The 23046-nt window shown below is 42.9% G+C and overlaps 1 protein-coding gene across 1 annotated transcript in view; it reads right to left on the minus strand.

Annotated features, from left to right (window-relative positions):
- Positions 1-23046, minus strand: part of slc49a4 (solute carrier family 49 member 4) — a 41162-nt gene that overhangs the window by 12215 nt on the left and 5901 nt on the right. The window contains exons 3-7 of the mRNA XM_076112245.1: positions 21792-22066; positions 20429-20558; positions 14387-14495; positions 9265-9332; positions 2738-2865 (exon numbers count right to left, since the gene is read on the minus strand). Coding sequence (XP_075968360.1) covers positions 2738-2865; positions 9265-9332; positions 14387-14495; positions 20429-20558; positions 21792-22066 — 710 coding nt within the window. The remainder of the gene's footprint in view (positions 1-2737; positions 2866-9264; positions 9333-14386; positions 14496-20428; positions 20559-21791; positions 22067-23046) is intronic.

Below are 23046 nucleotides of genomic sequence, written 5' to 3' on the forward strand. Positions count from 1 at the left end.
GTGTGTTTGTAGAGATCAGAGAGAACAGCTTCAGTTCCTCATCATGAAGGTAAAGAGGTGAAAACATTCTAAATATAGCGTTCACTTAAACTGATTCTGTTAGGAGTCTAACATAGGTCCACAGCTGAACATCACTGTAGTAACACACTGACTGGAGAAGAAGCTCATGCAAACACACGTCCGCTCCTTAAGGTTGAGATTTGTGAAACAAAACCAACATTCTGCTTCTTCACGAGCAACCAACACATCTCATGGCTCCATGAGGACGACTCTCCTCCAGTCCATCGGGTGTCACAGCAGTCTTCAGCTCAAAGAAGACATAAATGCATCGCTGTGTTTAGTTTAGTTGCATGCTCAGCATTACCACGCAACTCATCTCATGGATTCCACAGTAAACTAAAAACTGCTTTCTTCTCACTGGTTTAACTAAAGTAAGTGTGTCGGAGTAAAGATCTGGGAGCAGTTCTTAGTATAAGAAGAAGAGAAAGATTGTGGATGTGATTGAATCATTTAAAACCACGATGCGCTGACTGGTCTCAGCTGAGTCCGGAGTCTAGAGGGAGATGTTTGGTGCAGATGAAGCCGTCAGCTCTGGAGCATCACAGCACATCGGTCCAAATGAGCTCCACCGTCAGCCCTCACGTCCCTCTCATCACGGGGCCTCTGAGGGCCCCTCGTCTTCATTCAGCACTAATGAAGCTGATATCAAACACTTCAACCAACCTCAGGTTGTTGAATTGGGTAATCTGATGAAGATTTCCCAGAAGGCAGCGGGAGAAGAGAAGGGGAGGGGAGCTCAGGATCATGTGACAGGAAGACGTTTCCTATAAACTGAAAGTCTACAAATGTTTGTATTTAGGGCTGAAAATGACTATTTGAAGATTATTTTAATTCCTTATAATCGGGCCAACCTGATATTTGGATAATAATTGATTCGCACATTGATGTATTTTTTAAAACCGTTGTTTTTGTCTCGAGTACTTTCACCATAGACTGAATATAAGAAGTGGACGTAATCTCTCGTTGGTTTGTGGACGTTTTGAAGCTTCAAGTTTTGGCATTTTGTCCGTCGCCATCTTGTTTTTAGCAACCATTGAACAGGAAGTGACCATATCTGGACTGAGGAGGAGTGACGTACAGACGCCGTATACGCCTCTGGTAGAGACCTGTCAATCACTGTGTAGCCCCGCCCTAAAGCATCCCCTGCTTTATGGTCCGTTTGACTCTAAATGGACCATAATTTTGGTTGGCTCCTGACTTTCACACAAAACACGATAACGTGAGAATTACACAGATCAAGTCATCAATCTATCACGTTTTATATTTTTAAAACAACGTAGAAGCTTAGTACCAAGCGGCAAACTTTATTAGGCAGCGCAGACCTCTCCAACCTTTCACAATAAAAGCCTAAGACGTATAATATTCTCAGGCGAGTATTTCGCATGTTGGTGTCGTTGATTGGTCACCAGTGTTTAAAGGAAGTCAGGGGTTGAAGATAAGACCTCAGTAACTACTCAAATCATTAAGATTCATCTAACCACAGACTGGTCCTACTGGTCTGTGTGCTGCTGACCACCTCAGACTAGTGCTGCAGTCTCTCCCTCCCTCCCAGGTGGAGGAACAGAGTGTGTCTGCTGCAGACTGCCAGAGTCTGAGAGGAGGTGAGACAGGCAGAGATGATGATGATGGATGATGAAGGCTGGAATCAGTGTCTCTGAACGGCGACACGCTGCTCTGCTTATTGGTTTGGCTTTGGATCAAGCAGCTCGGTCCACTAACGTCCAAATGGGTTCATCACTGAGGTCTAATGGATTGGTTCTGCTCATTATGAAGCACATACATCGCTGTGTGGAAGGATTCTTTTGGTTTTTTACTGTGTTGGCTCTGAAACAGCAGCTACGTGGTTTAATGGACATTTTAAAAGCTTTCAGGGAGTTTTCATCCAAACTGGTGAACGGTCTTCAATACAAAGTCCACCAGTCTGAGGACAAAGCGGCAGCTCAACCAGTAGAAAGACCGACAGGAAGGAACAACGGGACATGTTCTCCAGAGTCCAAGATACTCAACTTAAATATAACAAGTATACCTGTATATTCAAGTAATACTCTGAACCTAAATATATATTTAAATACTCAAAACTTAAATATTTATTTGAAAAGAGTTGAAATAACACAGTTGAAAAAGGAAATGAATATAATTCATTGTGAAGCCACAGATGTCTGCTTCACGCTCACTGAACGCATCGCATGACGGGAGTCAAACAGTGACGTGTGACGTGTGGTTCATTAATTCAACAATAAGCGTAGTCGAGCAGAGAAACCGACGTTACGTTAGCTCATGTAAACAAACCAGGAACCGATCAGCTGTGAGCTCCAGATCACACAAACAGAAGGTCGAGTTGCGCTGCATGTCTTCTGACGTAACAGAAAACAAAAGTGTGATCAGAGATCTCTAAAAGTTATATTTGCTTCCTTTTATATTTGGTGCTGATCCGATCTGAACCGTGAGATTCATCTCTAATGACAAGGACTTCAGATCCAACAGAGTTCACCTGATGAACCCTCTCAGATGAACGCTGAACGTCGGCTCTTTAACCTAATCACCGTGGTTCAGGTCACAATAAACTGCACTGTATGAACTGAATCCTTGTATGCGTCTCATTAACATGAGAAACAGCCCTAAACACCCCCCTGACTCTGGTTCCGGTCTCTGGACCGCCTCGTGTTCATGGACCCACCTGCGGTGGAGGGGAGGTGGGTGAAGGAGCTCAGACAGGTGAGCGTGAACCAGGTGGAGGACAGCGAGGCTCCCGCCAGCATCAGCACCAGGATCAGCTTCAGCATCCCCCGAATGGAGTCCGCAAACCTGTTTGGGAGGAAAACAACAACAGCAACAGTGAAACCGATCCACCTTCAGAGACCTTAAGACAAGAACATCCGTCATGAACACAAAGAGCGGCTCTACGCGGTGACTTAATGTCTGCTGGTGTCGTCGTCTGTTAGAGGAGACACGCATTGTTTCTAGCAGCCCGGATCCTTCTCTTTGTTTCTTTCCACTTGTCATTACACGAGCAGAGACACTTGATTCAATTTGTTTCTCCAGCTTAGCGAGGCGGACTTGAAATGCACATTATAATATATTGTGGAAGACAAGCCACCGGGCCGATTCCCAGACTCTCTGTCTCTCTGGAGGATTGCTGCTTCTCCTTTGTAGCCCTCATAGTTCATTACCTCCTCTCCTCACGGTGTGTGTGCGCGCGTGCTTGCTGGTGTAGAGATTAGATGCAGCTACAGAAGGAGCCCCCGTAGCAGAGAGACAGACACTAATTACTTTTGTTTGGTTGCTCACAGACGAGACGCTCCGGAGGTAAAACGAGGGCTGAACTTGACAGCGAAGTTAACGGCAGAATAAAAAGAAGAAGTGTTGGAAGTGGCTGATTAGTTCAGCTAGGTGGTGAAGTTCTGTCAGTGAGCGGAGGACCAGAGGGGGGGGGGGGTAATGAGAACGTCTCCGCTCAGAGCGCTGCAGCGTGGCGTTTGTAGACGACATCCATGTCTCTTTGGATTTCAGGAGCGGTCATTCTGAATTCTACCTCTAGACCACAGACTGTTTATAGGAAGAGGACGTAGTCGTCGTGACGTCTCTCGTTGGTTTGTGGACGTTTTGAAGCCTCCAGTTCGGCATTTTGGTCGTCGCCATCTTGTTTTTTTGCAACCATTGAACAGGAAGTGACCATATCTGGACTGAGGAGGAGTGACGTAGAGACGCCGTATACGTCTCTGGTAGAGACCTGTCAATCACTGTGTAGCCCCGCCCTAAAGCATCCCCTGCTTTATGGTCTGTTTGACTCTAAATGGACCATAATGTACTAAATGAACATCATGCTGTATTGAAGAAGACTTGAAACTAGAGATTGAGACCATAAACTCATGTTTACAATGTTTACTGAGGTAATAAATCAAGAGAGAAGTAGAGTCATTTTCTCATAGACTTCTATACAACCAGAGGAGTCGCCCCCTGGTGGACACTAGAGAGGATGCAGCTTTAACACATGAAGCTTTGACTTCACTTTAAGGAACTAGAGGTTGTCTCCTGCTCTAGACTCCAGCTCACTCTGAGGAAACAGATTATATATTTCAGTTTGAAAGATCGAGCTGGTGGCACTTGTAATAAAAAGGCGGTCTTGTCCGAGAGGCCGCTTCACAGAGACGTCTGGCTTCTCTTCCCCCACAGCGACGCCCCTCAAATCGGCATGGCCCATCTGCCACAGACTGGCTCAAACCCTCCACCGTCCTCCGGTGCCAGAGAGGGATGAAATCCTCATTCTTTCCCCCCCGACAGACAGACGAGCCCTCATCTCTTTGCAGAGAGGATCACAGCTCTGTATCACATCCAATCTGATCCTCTGAGCAGGAACTCCATAAGTAGCTTATTTCCCACAGCAGCTCCGATGGTCCCTGAGTCCACTTGATAAAGAGCTCGGCCACTTATTGGTGAGATAAGTTATGTGCATGACACAGTTTGGCTGATAGTTGACCAATACCAACATAGATATCATAAGTCTTCGATATATTCTGTGCTTTTCTTACAAACATTAAACCCAACAGTCAATGTTACCAACAAGTAACGCCTGATTCTTCCTCTAAGTTTATGAGCCTTTAATAACCTTATGATCTGAGCCTTTCAGACGTGACTGTCTCAAATATTCACTAATAAAAACATTATTTACATGTCTGAGGATTTTACAAATAAGGTCAATTCGTTTTTAGATGTTTTAGAAACAGGTGTTAAAAATCTACATTATAGTAAATATTATCAGTCAAATCAAACAGTTTACAGGATGTTCAACCTTTGTTTCTATATAATTAACTATACAACATTTAATACTTGGCTTGTTTCTTTACAGGGTTTGTATGAAGGTAATAAAGTAGTTTATGAATATGAGATATGAGTTTACAGATCATTGTAATCCCTGCTCTTCATAGTGACATAGTTACACTCGTTGATTCTTCACAGCTCATTTTGTTTGTAAGTCCTCTGGAGTTTCAGAGAATAAAGTAATGAACAGCACGTTGAGTACAAACTTCTTTGTGCATTTCCTAAACGTAACTAAGTTGTTTCCTGTGAAGACGGAAGTTTATTTTGAAAAGACCGTATTCATGTTGTCAAACCATCGATGAGAGTCTAGCAGAGCTCCTGATCAGAGCTGGACCGTGATACGCTGTGATTGGCCAGTCACTGTTAGAGGGGCGGGACTTAGCGAAGGGACGATTCCCACGAACACACACACACTTTAGTGAGTATTTGCAGCAGCAGGATGGTGAATGTGGGATGGAGTCTAAATAAACTAGAGCACCAAATGTGGATTAATCCACGTTTGAAAATAGTCCCAAAAACTACAGTGAGCTGCTTTAAGAAATATCTGCACCTTTTGCAAACATGCAACTATGTCACAGTGTTTCCTTTAATTATTGACATCCTCAGTAGAAACCGGGGAGGGAAGTTGAAAACAAGAAAAATCCAGAATGATGTTGAAGAGAACACTTTCAAACGCCTCCATTAGTGTAGCTCGGAGCGGTGTCACAGCGCTCGCTGAGTAAGGAGGGTCATGTCATCTCATGAGGTAACGGCAGAATTAAGAGTCTATCTTTTACACCGCTCTAACGGGATTTATCGGCCATAAAGATAGCATCATTTGAGTCATGTAGAATCAGATTAAATGTTCTGCTCTCCCTGTGCCTGCAGGGAACGATGAAATATCTTCTCCACTATGATATTATAAATTAAGCCCGTCCACGGTTTTTAGAGACAGACACGCAGTAAATAACCAAATACATGGAGACGGAATAATAACCACGACCAGCGTGCAATCACAGATTGTCCAGTTTTTGCAGGCCAAAAAAAAACGAGGCAGTGGCTGATGGTGTTTGCTCTATTTCCTCATTAACCTGGAGTTCTGCCTGGCTCAGACCTCTCCCTCCTCTTCTCCTGGGGGTTGTAATGGGAAGATAACGAGGGAACGCTCGTTAGAGATTACTCCTCAATCCACGGGGGGAAATAATCCTCCAATCAGCTTCTGTCCAAGGCCACATTTGTTGTTTAAATAATTCCATGACGGGTGCATCAAGCATTCGACTATCCACCGGCAATGAAATGGTTGCATCTTCTTCTTCTTTTCTTTTCTTTTGCAAAGGGCAATTACTAATCCCCAAAGAGATTTTAAAATGTGAAACAGCAACACCTGCAGCACGAAAAGCATTTAAAAAGGAGGCCATTTTCTTGCCTCCCCTGCAGCAAACTAAGTGCTCAGAGTTGACTCAGTATGGTGCTATCTGCAGGGAGAGGGACAGCTAATGGCACATAATAAGTCACATCCTGACATTAACATCTTACAGACTGCTAGTGGGACAAGAGACAAACACGGCTCTCTGTAACTTCCTCATACAAAGCTTCTGGTAAATGCAGTAGCAGTAAAGTCTGAGAAAGAGCAATAAAAACCCTTCTAACAGGAGATACTTTGTGTGTGGATCCATCTGTTTTATCTTTGATCCAGCGGTCATCCTCCCGGATATTGTTTCTTAATGTATCTAGTGAAGCCACATCAAAGCAAGTTGGTGAAGAAGAAAGAATAAAACCAGAGGGAGGAAGCATTTAGTTTCCCCAACATTTCCCTCAACCGTTACGCCGATGACACACCGCTTTATCTCCGCCTAAACACCAAATGACCGGTCTGATGTAATCAGTCCTCCTGCATCTCCCTGTGTACTGGGATCACTGGGTCCCTGTCCCGCCTGCAACTGGTACAGAACTCCAAAACCAGACTCCTGTCATGTATCTGGAGGAGGGACCATGTGACCTCTATTCTGGCCTCTCTTCTATTTATAAATAAACAGTTTGAATTACTGTCAGATTACATCTGGGGTTTAATCCACCAAAGAACAAAACCAATCAAAGAGAAGAAGTGAGAAAAAACACACATCAGGTTAAAACTTAAATTATGTTCTAGCTTAGCTTAGCATTATTAATTAGACAGATATGTGTCTACAATACATAGGTGTTCAGTTAAATGGTGTCCAAAAACGTTAAGATTCTGAGATAGTGAAGAAATAATGTTGTAGAACTACTTAAAGTGTGAAATCAATCAGAAAGACATGTAGAATAAAATGATTTTAATGAAACGTCACAATTTTAAGCTTAGTTTCGGTCGCTTTTTCCAGTGGAAGCATTCGTCACACACAATGTGTTCAAGGACGGTCGGAAAGTTGAAAATCTGACGATAATGATTTTTCAGTTTAGTCGATTGTTGGAATAAAACATGTTTTTCAATCCCGGCAACGGGTTTTGGGGTTCGGAGGGCAGCTGAATTTCATTGAACTACCAAACTGTTGCTCCAAAGAGAGACTAATCAATCCCTCCAGTGACACAGAGTCTATGTAATCAACACCAATAACTCAACGGCTCTGTTTACATACACTTTCATCTGGTGCTAACGGCTTCATTGATTAACAGCGGGAGTTATGGGCTCATTTCCCTGATTACAGCTTTAAGAAAACACTGGGCCTGCCTGGAAGTGCTGATTGGGCCTCGGTTCTACGATGAACATATATCCGTCGGAGAGGGAATGAATCCCCCTCGCTTTTTGCAGACTCCACACTTTTTGTCTTTTGCGGCGCGGCTCGCTATCCATCAATAGAGGAGAAGTGGCTTTTGCATTAGCATCCGTTCCCCTCACTCTATGGCAGTGTGGCTGGATCAGGTCATATGTTAAAGAGATGAGATTAGAGGAGCAAGAGAACCTTCAAATGACCTTTGCATGAGATGTATTAGTTATTAATCATGTTAGAGTCGTACAGTAAGTACATGCTCAGTGACTAGAGGGATACAACTCTAGATTCTAGTCTTGTTTGTGAGGCAGCAGAACAGAACGTGAATTGATTATTTCAATGCTTTTCAAATTAAAGTACACTTTGTTCACGACCGTCTTGTGTGTCACGTTTACGTTCATTCAACCGATCAACCGTCCTGTTTGTATTAAAGTTGAAGAGCAGTTGGAATTAGCCTTTTTTCCATTTGAACAATGCAAACAATATTAAGATGTGTAAGATGTGTCCAGACTTTTAGTTTAAAGCAATTATAGATGAACATCATCACCAGACTGTGAAGAGGTCACATAGTTAGAGAAACATCAGGAACTACTTCAAAAAAACACTTAAAACTAACTTCTGTCGCCTTTTAACCTCCAACAATTTTACTCGTTTGTGCAAAGTGTTTAATTGTCTGTTCCTGTCATAACATTTCTCTCTATTTTATCTCCTTTGTAAAGCGTCTTTGAGTTTCTTGAAAAGCGCTTCCTAAATAAAATGTATTATTGTTATGATGAACTGAAGTTAGCATGCTAACCAGCTAGCCCCGGCCCTTCCTGTCCTGTAATACCACTTTGAACCTGGAGAGGCGATGTAGAGTCACTACAGCGTCCAGTCAGTCCAACATGAGAGGACCGAGAAAGTCGAGCTGCCTGAGGACTCGTCTATAAAACATCCATTGATAGTTTGTTTACTGGATTTAATCCAAAGTGGCAGAAACGAGAAAACAACTTGTATTTCTGTTTAGTCCTCTTGCAGGATACGTACTGCTTTGTTTGTTTAATAACCGATGACTGTAAGTTTAGACCGCATGGACCCAGTAGTAGAGCTGAAATGCTGCCCCCTATGTGTGGAGCTATTACACATTGCACCTTTACATATTCAAGTCAATTCATCCATTTACTTTCATCTCAACCCAAGTCAGTGGTTAACAACTTGTCTCCTTTAAACAAACCAAAGTCTACGACCTTTGACCCACGATGAATGAATCTATGAGCAGTTCAATTCAAAGGTGATTCTTCTTTCTGCGTCTGATTCTAATCATTTCTACAGATGCAAAGGTGAAAAAATATACAGTATTTTACCAGAAAAGAAAAGTCCAAACTCGCTTCAAACATTACATATTTGTGAGAGAAAGTACTTCTTTATAGTTCCTTCAACAAATAACCTATCTCACCTCTGAAGTCAATGTTTAATATGAAGCTGCTTTAGGGATAAGAAGAAGTGATGAAGACGCAACTCACATGGTCTGTGAGTTAAAGTATGTTAAAATAAAAGTCCGTTAGTAAAGCGTCAAGTGTATATTTGTATACTGTGCATGTTACGGTGGTCACCTTGCTTCAATGTTCACCATAAAACCATATTCACAATAATAAAAACATCCAGGTGTACAGGAGCTTACCTGGCCATCGCCACTCCAAACACACATCCACCAACAGTCGACCAGAAACCGATCCAACCAGCGTCCACCTGTAGGATAACAAAGATCAAAGAGTGAGGAAGGAAAGATGAAAGGAGACGAGACCACTGGAGTAATGGACCGTAGTAGATCCGCACAGTCTAACGTTAACCATCAGAGTGTAAATAAAGTTCTACCGACGATGGTTCTCCTCCAACATTCAGTAGAACATGTGTTTCTAGTCTCTGATCTCTGATCATGTTTCATTGTAAACAACCAATCAGAGGAGAGCTAGTAACGTTAGTCACTTCAGTTACATCATGATGCCTTCAGGCTCTGCTCAGTGAACATGAGTACTGGCTGAAGGTACATTATAACGTTATCATGATGTGTTCATTAAAAGTATTAATGATGAGATTTATTTATCTTTTACTTTTATGAAGAACAGAAACACTATAGATGACGATAACAAACAGCAGAACCAGAGCAAACTGAACCAATCAGACGAGAGCGTTCCTGTGTTTGGTTCCCGTCGAGTCTAAAAACTCACATTCAACCAAATCCAACCAGACGGAGGATGAGCAGAATGTAAACACAGGATCTGATGCTTTCTGCCTCATCATGCTCAGCATCACCCAGTCATGGACGTCTATGATGAAGAGAAGCGGACTATCAAAGTGATTGAATGTAAAAACGTCTTCTGATCGATTCACTAACATTTTTAAAAACACCCACGACGTCATGGCAACAAGAACGTCAGCGCCGTATTACCGGCAGCGTTCTCGGCGCCTTGGACGTCTAAAGAAGGTCAGATTTGAAGCTTAATCGTGTCTGCTGGACTGTGATTGTGTCAATAAGCCTGAGACGAGCTCTAAAAGGCCAGGATCCTCTGCTAACATGCTAACATGTTTGTTTCTGCTCATTCTCTCCCCCTCTCTTGGTCTCTAGTTATAAGCCATTTTAAGCCAATAATCAAAGACTTTATCCACAGCTTTGCCTCTACATGGTGTTTCCTTTACTGCATGTAATCCCACTAAACCCACACAACAGTCTTTAATAGCAGAGACGTGCTCCATCTGAAGGCGGAGCCTAAAGTTAACCAGAGATCCAGAACTTCACGAGTGACTTTGAGGGTCCATTGAGGGAACAGTAAGAGTTGTGAGTCATTCTCACTGTGGCGATGCTAAATCCTTCTGTCTGCACATTTCCTCCAGCAGAGCTCACACAGCAGGCGTTCAGAGCCCAGGAGACCCGATACCATCCCAGATCAGACCAGACACAAACCAGGAGTCATACATCTTAGACTTTGAGTCCTGGTCTCATCCAGACTCACAGCTCCTACTTATCACACAAACACAGTGAGAGTATGATGTCATGAGTGACTGGATCTGAGAATAAAACACAATCTGAGATGTGCTTCTGTCGGAGAAAACAACCACTGTGTCTGCAGGGCGGAAGTCAACGGAGAAAAAGGTCTGAAGAGGAAACAACATGGAAGTGAACTCCAAACCTGGCAGAGTTATATAGACTTGGACTTAGTAGTTCGACCAGATGATAACCTCCGGTTCTTTAAAGTGAAGTCAAAGCTTCATGTGTTAAAGCTGCATTCTCTCTAGTGTCCACCAGGGGGCGACTCCTCTGGTTGTATAGAAGTCTATGAGAAAATGACTCTACTTCTCTCTTGATTTATTACCTCAGTAAACATTGTAAACATGAGTTTATGGTCTCAATCTCTAGTTTCAAGTCTTCTTCAATACAGCATGATGTTCATTTAGTACATTATGGTCCATTTAGAGTCAAACAGACCATAAAGCAGGGGATGCTTTAGGGCGGGGCTACACGGTGATTGACAGGTCTCTACCAGAGACGTATACGGCGTCTCTACGTCACTCCTCCTCAGTCCATATATGGTCACTTCCTGTTCACTGGTTGCAAAAAACAAGATGGTGATGGCCAAAACGCCGAACTCAAGGCATCAAAACATCCACAAACCAACGAGAGACGTCATGATGACTACGTCCACTTCCTATAAACAGTCTGAGCCCTGAAGTTTATACTCAAAGAGTTCCCTGGTGTAGCTTTCAGATTTACCAGCTAGCTGATCTTTGCGTGCCTCGTCTCCTCTGCCTTTCATTCATCTAATCAATCGCTGCCAAACGTTAAAACACACCAGGTGCATATTTAAAAGACATGACGGCTGTAACCAGACAGCTGGCAACCTGCATGCTGCAATGATGATGAAGTTGCAGAAATCTAGCAGTAAGCCTCACTGACTGAACTAAATAAAGTCAAAACAAACATAAATGTATTTCCAGCACTGACGGTTTTACTGCATTTGTCATCTTCAGTTTGACCTTTTTAACCGGATGCTGTGACGTCGTTCTACAGACGGTGAAGCTCCAGGCAGTCCTGCATCCACACCTTTCATTTATCCTCCACATATTCACCGCAGAATGATATTCACGGAAGGAATAAAAGATATCTGCTGGCTGTGATTGACCGTTTCCTGACGCTGCAACGTCCCCAGAGTTGAACTAATCTCGGAGGGGAAGTTGTGAGAAACTTTGCAGCAACAACTGAATAAGAACTAAATACAGCTGCTCATGCTGCCGACACGGTTACCTTCAGATCAGACTGATGCACGGCTGGCTGAGAATCAGATGATAGATAAATAGAAACACTCAGAGACAGAGAGACAGACTGAGGATGAACGACCGCATGAAGCGGAGGTGGAGCAGAGTTGTCAAATGAATCCACTTTACAAAACAGCCTTTGACTTCTGAAACACACAGGTCATGATTGGATGTGAGAGCGTTCAGCAGCAGAGAGAAGAGATGGACGGGAGGGAGAGAGAGAGAGAGAGAGAGACAGAGAGAGAGAAAAGGAAAGACGGTATAAATAAAGCAGGATAGAAGCTGTGCAGCACTGCATCAGATGAGATGAGGTCTGTGAGTGCGACACGATGACAGTGAAGCACTTCGGCGACAGACGAGCGTAGGTTTGGAGCCGGATCTGGTGCACAGACAGCTGGAGGTAGACTTCATATCACGACACACCGAGCAGCAGAACAATGGAGCAATTATCAGGAAAACAAAGGAGCACCGAGGTGAACATGTGTTTGTTTGCACCGAATTATTGGAAAGTATGAAATTGCTATTTTGCCATCGATGCGTTGAACCTCGGCCCGAGGCGTTCTCTCTCTGCGTCCGTTAAATTACCAGAGAAACAGTCACACTCTGGAACGCCTCTCATGGATGATTGAAAGATAATAAAAAATCCACAAGGGAACAAGAGGGGGAAGCTGGAATGTTTGTTGAAATGAAAGATGCATTAGGAGTTTAGAGACAGAGAGGAAAGGGGTCTGTATATTTAGACGTTCTCCCTGAACGACGTGTTTCTGAAGCTGTTTTTGGATCCGACCAAGTCCACAAAGCTCTCAGCAGACTGTAGAGTCAGATGAGTGAAAGCTGAGGGTTCACAGCCAGCTCACACACAGAAGAAGATGCAGACGTACTGACTTTCCCTCTGTTCGACTCCACTTGAAGAACAAACATCTCCACGCAAAGAACCCTCCTGCTGCCTTGGTTCTCCTCCACCTCACCATGTTTAGATGCACAGCTATACACACTTCTTAACTAGCGCGGATAAAAGAAATGTGGAGGAAGAGAAACAAATCTGTGGAGAACAAATGAAATGGAAGAAGCATTAGGTGTGCGCTCTGCCACCTCCTCAGCGAGGTATAAAGATAGGAGGTGTGTGAGCTCCTCTCTAGCAGCTCCGGTCTGATGGTAACCTTGCAAAGATTCCTCCTCTTGTCTTCTGACATGCTGCTGTGTTGAGACCTGGATCATGAAGAACTATACAGAGCTGCTGTTCTTCTTCTCTCTGCAGCAGCACTCAACTCGCCTCCGTCTGTCTCAGACTGAAGATGGCGAGCAGGAATGCAAATGGCGAACTGGAACTGATTGGACCCTTCTCAAGCGATGTGAGAGGGTTTCCATGAGTGGAAACACAGAAAGCGAGAGAGCTTTTTAAAGTGTTTTCACAAGAGCGATTAGATAAACTGCTGCAGCAGACTGGAGGCCTTTTCTACACTGAAACACTTCTTCTCCTCCTCCTCCTCCGGTTCGTGCAGGAGCCTCGGGGTCCATCATCCCTCAACATCTCCTGTATTTCAGGTCGACTTTAAAACACAACGTATGACGTTAAAAGAGCTTCACCTGCACACTCTCCAGAGGCTCCACTCTCAGGAGACATTATATAGTGCCTAAAAGGGTTTTTAAATGTTACGAAACCTCACCAGCTATTCATCCCGCTGTTCGTGCAAGCTTGTGAAAAGCTCTGCAAAATGCTGGCACAGTGGAGGTTTTGAAAATGAGGAAATAAAACCCGGTAAATGAACTGGCGAGCTGCTCGTGCTGCTTCTGTTTTGTATGCAGAAAACACAAGATGAGGCTCTGTGTCTCCTACTTGGTTGCAACTCATCCAACTAAAGATGAAAACTAGAGAATCAGTGCTCACCTCGCTTTCACAATCTGAGGAGTGTTTGTTTTTATGAAAAGTGTTTTGAATTTTTGCAGAAAATGTGCACAGAAGACAAAAGCTCTCCATTGTCGCTGTACTCAGTGAGCTTGGTTTAACGAGATCAAAGGTGATATGCATCGAAGTAGAATAAGAGTAGAACGGACATTTAAACTGCTTTCCGTGGTCTTTTGAATCGTAAGAAAGAAAATGGTGATTGCTGCTAGTTGTTGTGGTGATAAAACACATTTTTGGGGCCGTAAAATGCTGTCCCAGCTCGTCAGGAAGTGGCTCTGCACACAGACGGCTGGCTAGTTAGCTAACGTTAGCTAGCTTGTCTTTCTCCAGAACAACGGGGGCTAAATGTCAGCCCAGAGCCAACGTTGTCCCTCCTCTGGTGATAGCAAGGTATTTCCCTACACTAGCTACCTAGCCTGCTAGTCCACCATGCTTTAATGCTACACTAGTAATGTTCTTCCCGTACGTCGGTTTAGTTTATACAGAAATCAGCCCGCTACCATACATAAAGACGGCCACTGCTCTGAACATCCTGCTACGTCGATTTACGTGATAAGTTGTTTTGGTGTGTGAGTTTGCTGCCTACCTGGCTGACTTTGGCTGGTGTGAGGACCATGTCGAGGACTCCCGCCCAGCCAGCGATCACTCCAGAGGGGACCGCGTAGGCCAGCGCCACCATCAGGAACCGCAGGTTGCTAAAGAGGACACATTAAGAGGTTTAAGAGTTCATTTTCTGGTTTATTTATGAACTACACCCACTTACACGTACACAGATTATTTCTTAGATCCTGTCACCGTCCTACGGATAAAAAGATCTTCTCAAACATTCACACACACGTTTATTACTCACAGTTTCTTCTGTTTAACATGCAGCCCTTTGCTCAAATTAAAACCTAAATAGGCAGATCTACACTTACATTTAAACAGTCCAACACAGTATTTTCACCTCTACTGTTAAAGTCTCTCACTGTAACAAATGGGGCAAATATTCTGACATTCATAGATGTGTATGTCAGGGTGCTCTCACAGCTAAAGCTGCGTTCATTTGGTCCGAACCAAGGGATTTAGTTCTGGTTCTTGTTCACACGGACTTTGAACAGTTAACCCAGAGGAGTGAACATGAAGTTAAACAGATTGAATTGTTTGGTTATGGCGACCGTCATCCTGCATCATCAGGACCAACTGAAGTAAATACTGTGGCTGACAGTCGGAGTTTATGCAGCACTTTAATACCTCTGATGTGTAAATTTATGTTATTTTGGTGTCACAAAGCTCACATAGAAATAACTGATTAGAAGCATTATTAGACTGCAAATCGACCGCATGTTATGAGTTATGACTAGCGGGTAGAGAAGGAGGCGTCTGATGATTTCAGGTTTATTACTGAGGGTTCGCTGTCACACACTTTAATGGACTTAATGAACTGACAAAGTACACAGAGTGGGATACAAGCACAGCAGTTTTAAATGCTTCTGTACCCATTAATCAAGAGAAATACCCGCGCTGACGTGTAAACCTCTTAATTTGCATAAAAAGGTGAGAGACATGGACTCATTGTGATCAATCATGAAATCACTTCCTGATGGATATATTTGGAGATGAGCTTTTTTCAGGTGGTCTCGGTCTGTTTAAGATGATGTCATCATTGGAGCTTTTTGAGATGCCCTCACAAGTTGCAAGAAAATCGATCAACACAAGTTTAAAGATACATAATGATGTAACTAAGCATGCTAAGAAGCTAAATAACATGCTAACTGTAAGCATGTCAGCATGATAACGTTAGCTTGTTAAATAGCTAAATGTAAGTGTGTTGCCATGCTAATAGCGAGCATGCTAATGTGATAACGTTAGCTTGTTAAATAGCTAAATATAAGTGTGTTACCATGCTAATAGTAAGCATGCTAATGTGATAACGTTAGCTTGTTAAATAGCTAAATATAAGTGTGTTACCATGCTAATAGTAAGCATGCTAATGTGATAACGTTAGCTTGTTAAATAGCTAAATGCAAGTGTGTTGCCATGCTAATAGTAAGCATGCTAATGTGATAACGTTAGCTTAGATAGAGAACAAGAAAAAAACTTGCTGAACATTATCATGTCACCATGCTATTGATAAGCATGCTGACATAATGTTAGCATGCTAAATTGGTACAAATTAGCGTGTTACCATGATGAGGGTCAGCGTGCTATCATGATGTTAGCTTGTTAAATTGCTAAACATTAGCGTGTTACCATGCTATTGGTAAGCATGCTAACATGATAATGTTAGCTTGTTGAATTAAATGAAATAGTCTTTAGTATTATTCAGAAAATGACAGGCGGACACGGATCTATAACCGATAAATTATTGAGAATTCTTACATTTTGCACAGCTTTTGGGGCCTTTTCGTTGTAAATAATCTCTCATGACGCCACTCAGCCAATCAAATGTGGGTCGAGTCAGACAACACAACAGTGCTAATAAGTGAGTCAGAGAAAAGTCATTTCACATGGCCTGTTCTAAAACAAGACAGAAGTGGAAAACGAAAACAGAGCTTTCAAATCAAGAATGGATGGACTGGAACAAAACCAGTATGCAAATATTAAAGAGAAGTTATGTGGAAGACAAAGAACAACTCCTTTGAGCAAACGTTCAAGCGCTAATCTGGAATGAAGGCACAGAAAATAAACCATCTAAATATGGCCTTGAATCATAACATTTGGACCTCTTTGTATTTTTATAGAATACGTCTGCTTTACCGTCATGCAGCCTTTAAAAGCAGGAAAACACTTCTGCCACATTAAGACACACGTCTCGTCTCATAATCACAATAACGATGTAATGTTGATATATTTGTTTAAATAGCTTGTTTTTAACTGTAAAACCAAAAGATATTCAACAACATAACCAAGTTTAAAGTGTCTGCGAAGGTAAAACCAAGAGAATGTTTTTCCTCATAAAATGAATATTGATCTTTTTTTCTGCTCATTCCCTAAATTGAATAAATCATCTTCTCAACACTACCCGAGTGTATTAATAACTGATTATCAGCTGAAATCATAAAAACAAGCTCCATCTTCCAGCTGTGATTAACGACTTCAGGCTGCAGACGTGGTCGGCTAATATCTAATCAGCTCACAGAGGAACACACACACACACACACACACAGAGATCACCTTCGCTCAACGAGGCGGCGTGCTGATTTAAATCAGCGCCGCCTCCTCGACCCTCGGCGACATGATTAGAATCGCCGGCGTCTGGAGGATTCATACATTTGTTTTCTGTCCTTTGTGCTGTTACGGACGCTGTTTTAACTCCCGGACATTTATTCCCGCTCCGCCTCGTTCATCGGGATGCCGGCTGAGTCCTGAGCTGTATCACCAGGGGACATCTGGAGAACCTTGGGCCTCTGAATCCAGACTACGGCTCCAAAAAACACTCTTTAAGTCTTTAAGGGACTTGTTCTCTGACACAAACACCTGAACAGCAAAGAGCTCTGTGGCTGTTAGAGACGAGTATCGTTCATTTCATCCATACTAGTACTATTATCGATACTGCTCATCGGTTCGGTTCCTTGTTAAAAGACATTAAATTAAGAAAAGTGTCCACATTTCTTTGTTATTCTTGTGTCCAAAGAATGATCCTAAAACCTGAACAATAATCATATCACACATGATCCATTCACTATAAGAGCTACAGAATATAATGTTTACGTGAACCATAATAAATTCAGATTATGGTCATATATTCTGAATAACAGCTGTATATTACTGTGCATGTAAACGTATTCTTCAGGACTCCACAGAGACACTAACCCGTCCTCAGCAGCCTGGAGCTGCTCGGCCTTGAGGAGAGCGTGGAGGGACGCTCGTAAACAGCCCCGTGATGGAGCACCCTCTCTGCTCCCTTTTCATTAACCTTGCCATAACTGCGAGAAAATCAATATCCATGCACCCTCTTCCTGGTCCGGGGAGCTTATTTAGACAAACCAAATGTGAGCAGGCAGACGCTCTGCTACCGAGGAAGACTTCTTCTTTTCCTGCTGGTGATGAAATACTTCCGAAGAAGTCTCAAAGCCAGCGGCGGCGTCATCAGCTAAGTGCTTTTTGTCCTTGGCAGACCCGGCTGGAGAGCAATGCATCAAGATGACAAGTTTGGGAGCTAAAGTGAGCCTGACTGTGGTGGGGGGGGGGGGGCAATACTCAGGCTGGTTAGTCTTCTCCCTCACTGTGATCAGAACACAATGACTACTCTACACCTCGTGCAGAGACATTCAGGGCGTCTCATTAGACGGCTGCTGAGGAGGCAGATGTGAACAGCTGGAAGCTGAAGATCGTTAACCGACGCTCAGACTCTGAATAGAGGATCAGATCAATCAATGGAAACGTGTCAGGACGAGTACCTGACGAGTGGACGACCGCCTGCTGTCACTACCATCCAATTAGCTGGCTCTGCATCACCTTAACGAGCAGAGCAGGTATCGACCAATCACCTTCAGCACTGTCGTTATATGTTGATGTTCTTCAGGTTCTAGGACCATTCTTTGGACATGTGTACAGCTCATTCACTATATACTGTATAGATATATATACAGCGGGTAAAATAAGTATTGAACACGTCACCATTTTTCTCAGTAAATATATTTCTAAAGGTGCTATTGACATGACATCTTCACCAGATGTTGGTAACAACCCAACTAATCCATACATACAAAGAAATCCAAACAAATACGTTCAGAAATTAAGTTATGTGCAATAAAATGGAATGACACAGGGAGAAAGTATTGAACACGCTTACTGAAATTGATTTAATACTTGGTACAAAAGCCTTTGCTGGTAATGACGGCTTCAAGACGCCTCCTGTGTGGAGAAACTAGTCGCATGCATTGCTCAGGTGTGGTTTTGGCAACCATTGGCAACTTATTTTACCCGCTGTATATATCCTTTAGCTCCCGATGTTCACTTTGACATATTTAGACGTGATGAACGACGTCGACCCGTCAAACACAGAAGAGAAGGACGTCACCGTGGGGTTCACTGGTGATGAGGACGAGACATGAGGTCCTTTATGTTCATCTGCATGTTAACGGCTGCATGGAAACAGGAACATTAGAGGAATATTCATCCTCATTAGCCATGGAAACAGACTAGTAGGAAGGTTGTCTTTTTCAGAATAAAGGCACAAATAATAGAATATTTGTCCACCTCGTGTTAGAGGACACACGTCCACCAGCAGGAGAATTCTGCAGCTTGATGTTGCGGGCCGACACACATCAGGTCTCTGGAAGGCTGCCTATCACAAGTGGAACAGAGCCCCTCTCAGCTGGATGACCTAGTTCAGTTGGCCGGTCCGTGTGTGTGTGTGTGTGTGTGTGTGTGTGTGTGTGTGTGTGTGTCTGTCTGTCCGGAACGATGCATTCGAGTGCTACCAGCTTTGGTCCGTGTCGTGTATGTGAGGCAGCTCTTAACGGGGCGCTAAGCTGGTCAGAGGCCTGTGGACCGCACGGTGCTGCACTGAAGCTATTTCATCCTGCAGGGGACCGAGAGCAGCAGAGCCAGACCACCTCTCCCCCTCCCTCCCTCCCTCCCTCCCTCTCTCTCTCTCTCTCCCCCCCCTTTAATCCCTGGCCACGGGCTTCATTCCTCCACAAATCTGGCCAAAGGACTCTCTGCTCAGGCGATGTGGAGTGACGGGACGGGGGGGGGGGGGGGGGGGGGGGGCTGCAGTGAGATTCAATCAGTTTCTTTTAGCTCTTCTTTCTCCAACTTTTATATATATAGATATATATATATCTATATATATATATCTATATATATATCTATATATATAGATATCTATATATATATCTATATATATATATATATCTATATATATATATCTATATATATATATATATCTATATATATATATCTATATATATAGATATCTATATATATATATATATATATATATATCTATATATATAGATATCTATATATATATATATATATATATCTATATATATAGATATCTATATATATATATATATATATATATATATATATCTATATATATATATATATATATATATATATATATATATATATATATATATATATATAGATATCTATATATATCTATATATATATATATAGATATATATATATATAGATATATATATATATCTATATATATATATATATATATAGATATATATCTATATATATATATATATATAGATATATAGGTGTCTGTGAGTTTCCCCTCACACCTGTAAAGTAAATGCTCAGCTTCATAATCAGCCTCCAGATAATTCTGCCTCTGAGTCACATAAAGAGTTAAGGCAGCTCATGCACGTGTGTGAGTGTGTGTGTGTGTGACTGTGTGTGTGTGTGACGGTGTGTGACGGTGTGTGTGACTGTGTGTGTGTGTGTGTGTGTGTGTGTGTGTGTGTGACTGTGTGTGACGGTGTGTGTGACTGTGTGTGTGTGTGTGTGTGACTGTGTGTGTGTGTGACTGTGTGTGACGGTGTGTGTGACTGTGTGTGTGACTGTGTGTGTGTGTGACTGTGTGTGACGGTGTGTGTGACTGTGTGTGTGTGTGTGTGACTGTGTGTGTGTGTGACTGTGTGTGTGACTGTGTGTGTGACTGTGTGTGTGTGTGTGTTACCTGAGGAGTCTACAGATGCTGCTCCTGTAACTGAGGCGCTGACTGGCTGCGGCTACACTCGGAGGCATCGGAGGGCGAGACGGGAAATACAGCAGCACCGCCGCGAAGAGAACGGCGATCACAGACAGCTCTGAGAGAGACAGACAGGCACGGACAGACAGACGGGTTAGTTCAGAGACGGGACAGTCGGACTAATTCAACATTTAAAGAAAGTCACTTATGAAGTGAACATGAAGACCTAATTCAGTGAGATGCTGTGTCCCTCCTGGGCTACTGTAGAAACATGGCCGCCTCCCGCTCACCATGTAAACATGAGGGACTCATTCTAACATGACGAAAACACAACGACTCTCAGCTTCAGGAGATTATAGACTAAAGAAAATATACTTATGAATATTATATTTAATTTGCCAATAGATCCCCTAAATGCTACACACTGTACCGTTAAGTAAAAAGAATAAATCACGTGTTACAGCAATAATTCTGAATTTATTTTTCTGACATGTTAGGTTGTATTATTCCTAGTGCTGGGCAAGTTAACGCGATAATAACGCGTTAACGCATTCATTAATTAACGCCATACTCAGAGTATTGATGAATACTCAGAGTATTGATGAATGATCAGAGTATTGATGAATACTGAGAGTATTGATGAATACTCAGAGTATTGATGAATGCTCAGAGTATTGATGAATGATCAGAGTATTGATGAATGATCAGAGTATTGATGAATGCTCAGAGTATTGATGAATACTCAGAGTATTGATGAATACTCAGAGTATTGATGAATGATCAGAGTATTGATGAATGATCAGAGTATTGATGAATGCTCAGAGTATTGATGAATACTCAGAGTATTGATGAATGATCAGAGTATTGATGAATACTGAGAGTATTGATGAATACTCAGAGTATTGATGAATACTCAGAGTATTGATGAATACTCAGAGTATTGATGAATGATCAGAGTATTGATGAATGATGGTTGGGTGCGTTCCTCATCTGAAGCCCTTCCTCTCTGACTCCACTGCAGTGAACATCTCTTGTCTGTCTTTACGTCGTATTGATCCCATTACTGCCCATTACAGCTCATTGATCCGTCCTTTAGACATCAGTGCTGGTGTCCCCGCTGTCCTTTAGACATTAAGACCTACAGACCCCTGTAGGTTAAACAAGAGCTGCAGCCTCCATCTATTACGCCGTGTTTCTCTTTTACATTTCTGAATCAGTTAAGCATAACAGAAATCCACTCTTCCACGAGGGGCGGTTATGAACATTATAATTGTTTTTTTCTGACTGTATTTGTTGTCCTTCGACATGATGTAAGAAACGATGTGCTATCGATCCTCCGAGCTGTCAGTACCTGCATACATCACCAGCTGGATCCGGTCTCGGATGGAGCTGTCGGAAACCGCCGCCGCCACGGCGGTGGTCGCCGCCCCGGTGAGGTTGGGGGCCGGCACCGCCAGAGGGCCGACCAGGAAGGAGGCGGCGCTGCCCAGGTAGCAAAAGAGCGAGGCCACGGCCGTGGCGGTGGCTCTCTGGTCGGGGGCGAACCACGTGGTGGAGAGGAAGGGGCCCGAGCTCATGATGGTGGGGCCCGCCAGACCGTTCAGGAAGTGACCTCCGTGGATCAACCTGGAACGGAACAATGTCGATAAATTATATTCAAAATTCACTGTGAAAACCTCCGTTAAACAACCAAACATGGCTTCAAATCTGAGCATCTATCGAGATTAAATAAAAATTCGTGAAGAAATGAAGCTTTAGTTATTAATATCTGATGGAAAAGCAAGGCGTAGTTTTCCCTGAGAGAGTCCAGGGCCCTGAGGACTGAGACAGGTGAACCGCGAGACAGCCAATCAGCTGACAGGAGACGCCTCACGCCTGCTGATTGGCTGAGAGCTCAGAGCAGTGTGAGGCTCAGCTGGAGAAAAAGGACACCAAGAGGATCTTTGTTTTTAGTTTTTCAGTTTGTAAATCTGACAGCTGAGATGATTGTTATTCTACATAAGTGAGTTCAGGCTGGAAGAGAAAACTGGATGTTTAACACTTTAGGACCTCGTTAAGACCAATAAGAAGGACGTAAATCACCAATCAGGTTATTAAAATAAACGTTCAAAGTTTAGATCCAAGAACGTACGACAACCCTCCACATTTAGATCCAAGATAAGAAATAATAAGAGGACATAAAACTTATTGTGCCAGAGTCTGATCAAAGAGTATAGATCAGAGAGTAGAAATACAAACATACATGAACACCAGAGTGATGACTATTAAATGTGTACGTTTAGTTTCTGGATATACAAAGCAGCGATAAGAGGTGATTAAAGCCGTGACACACAGAGGACGACGTCAGTGATGCACATAAACACAAACAGATCTGCATTACAGACGGATATTCCAGTTTGTATTCCATGTTTTTTTTAACTTTGCTGTTTTCTTCGTCTGACACCTCAGACTCTAAAATACAGCGTTTGTCTTTGTTGTACCAGCACGTGATTGAAGGTCAAAGATGCTGGGATGCGTTTACATGCCACTTTAAATAAAGACGTATTCAGGTTTGTGAATATGTTTAGTTCTTCCTCCTGCAGAGCGTGAGCGTCTCTCTTCAAGTC

Source organism: Anarhichas minor, unplaced genomic scaffold, assembly GCF_050575085.1.
Source record: "Anarhichas minor isolate MPS153535 unplaced genomic scaffold, ASM5057508v1 ptg000048l, whole genome shotgun sequence".
Taxonomy (NCBI): domain Eukaryota; kingdom Metazoa; phylum Chordata; class Actinopteri; order Perciformes; family Anarhichadidae; genus Anarhichas; species Anarhichas minor.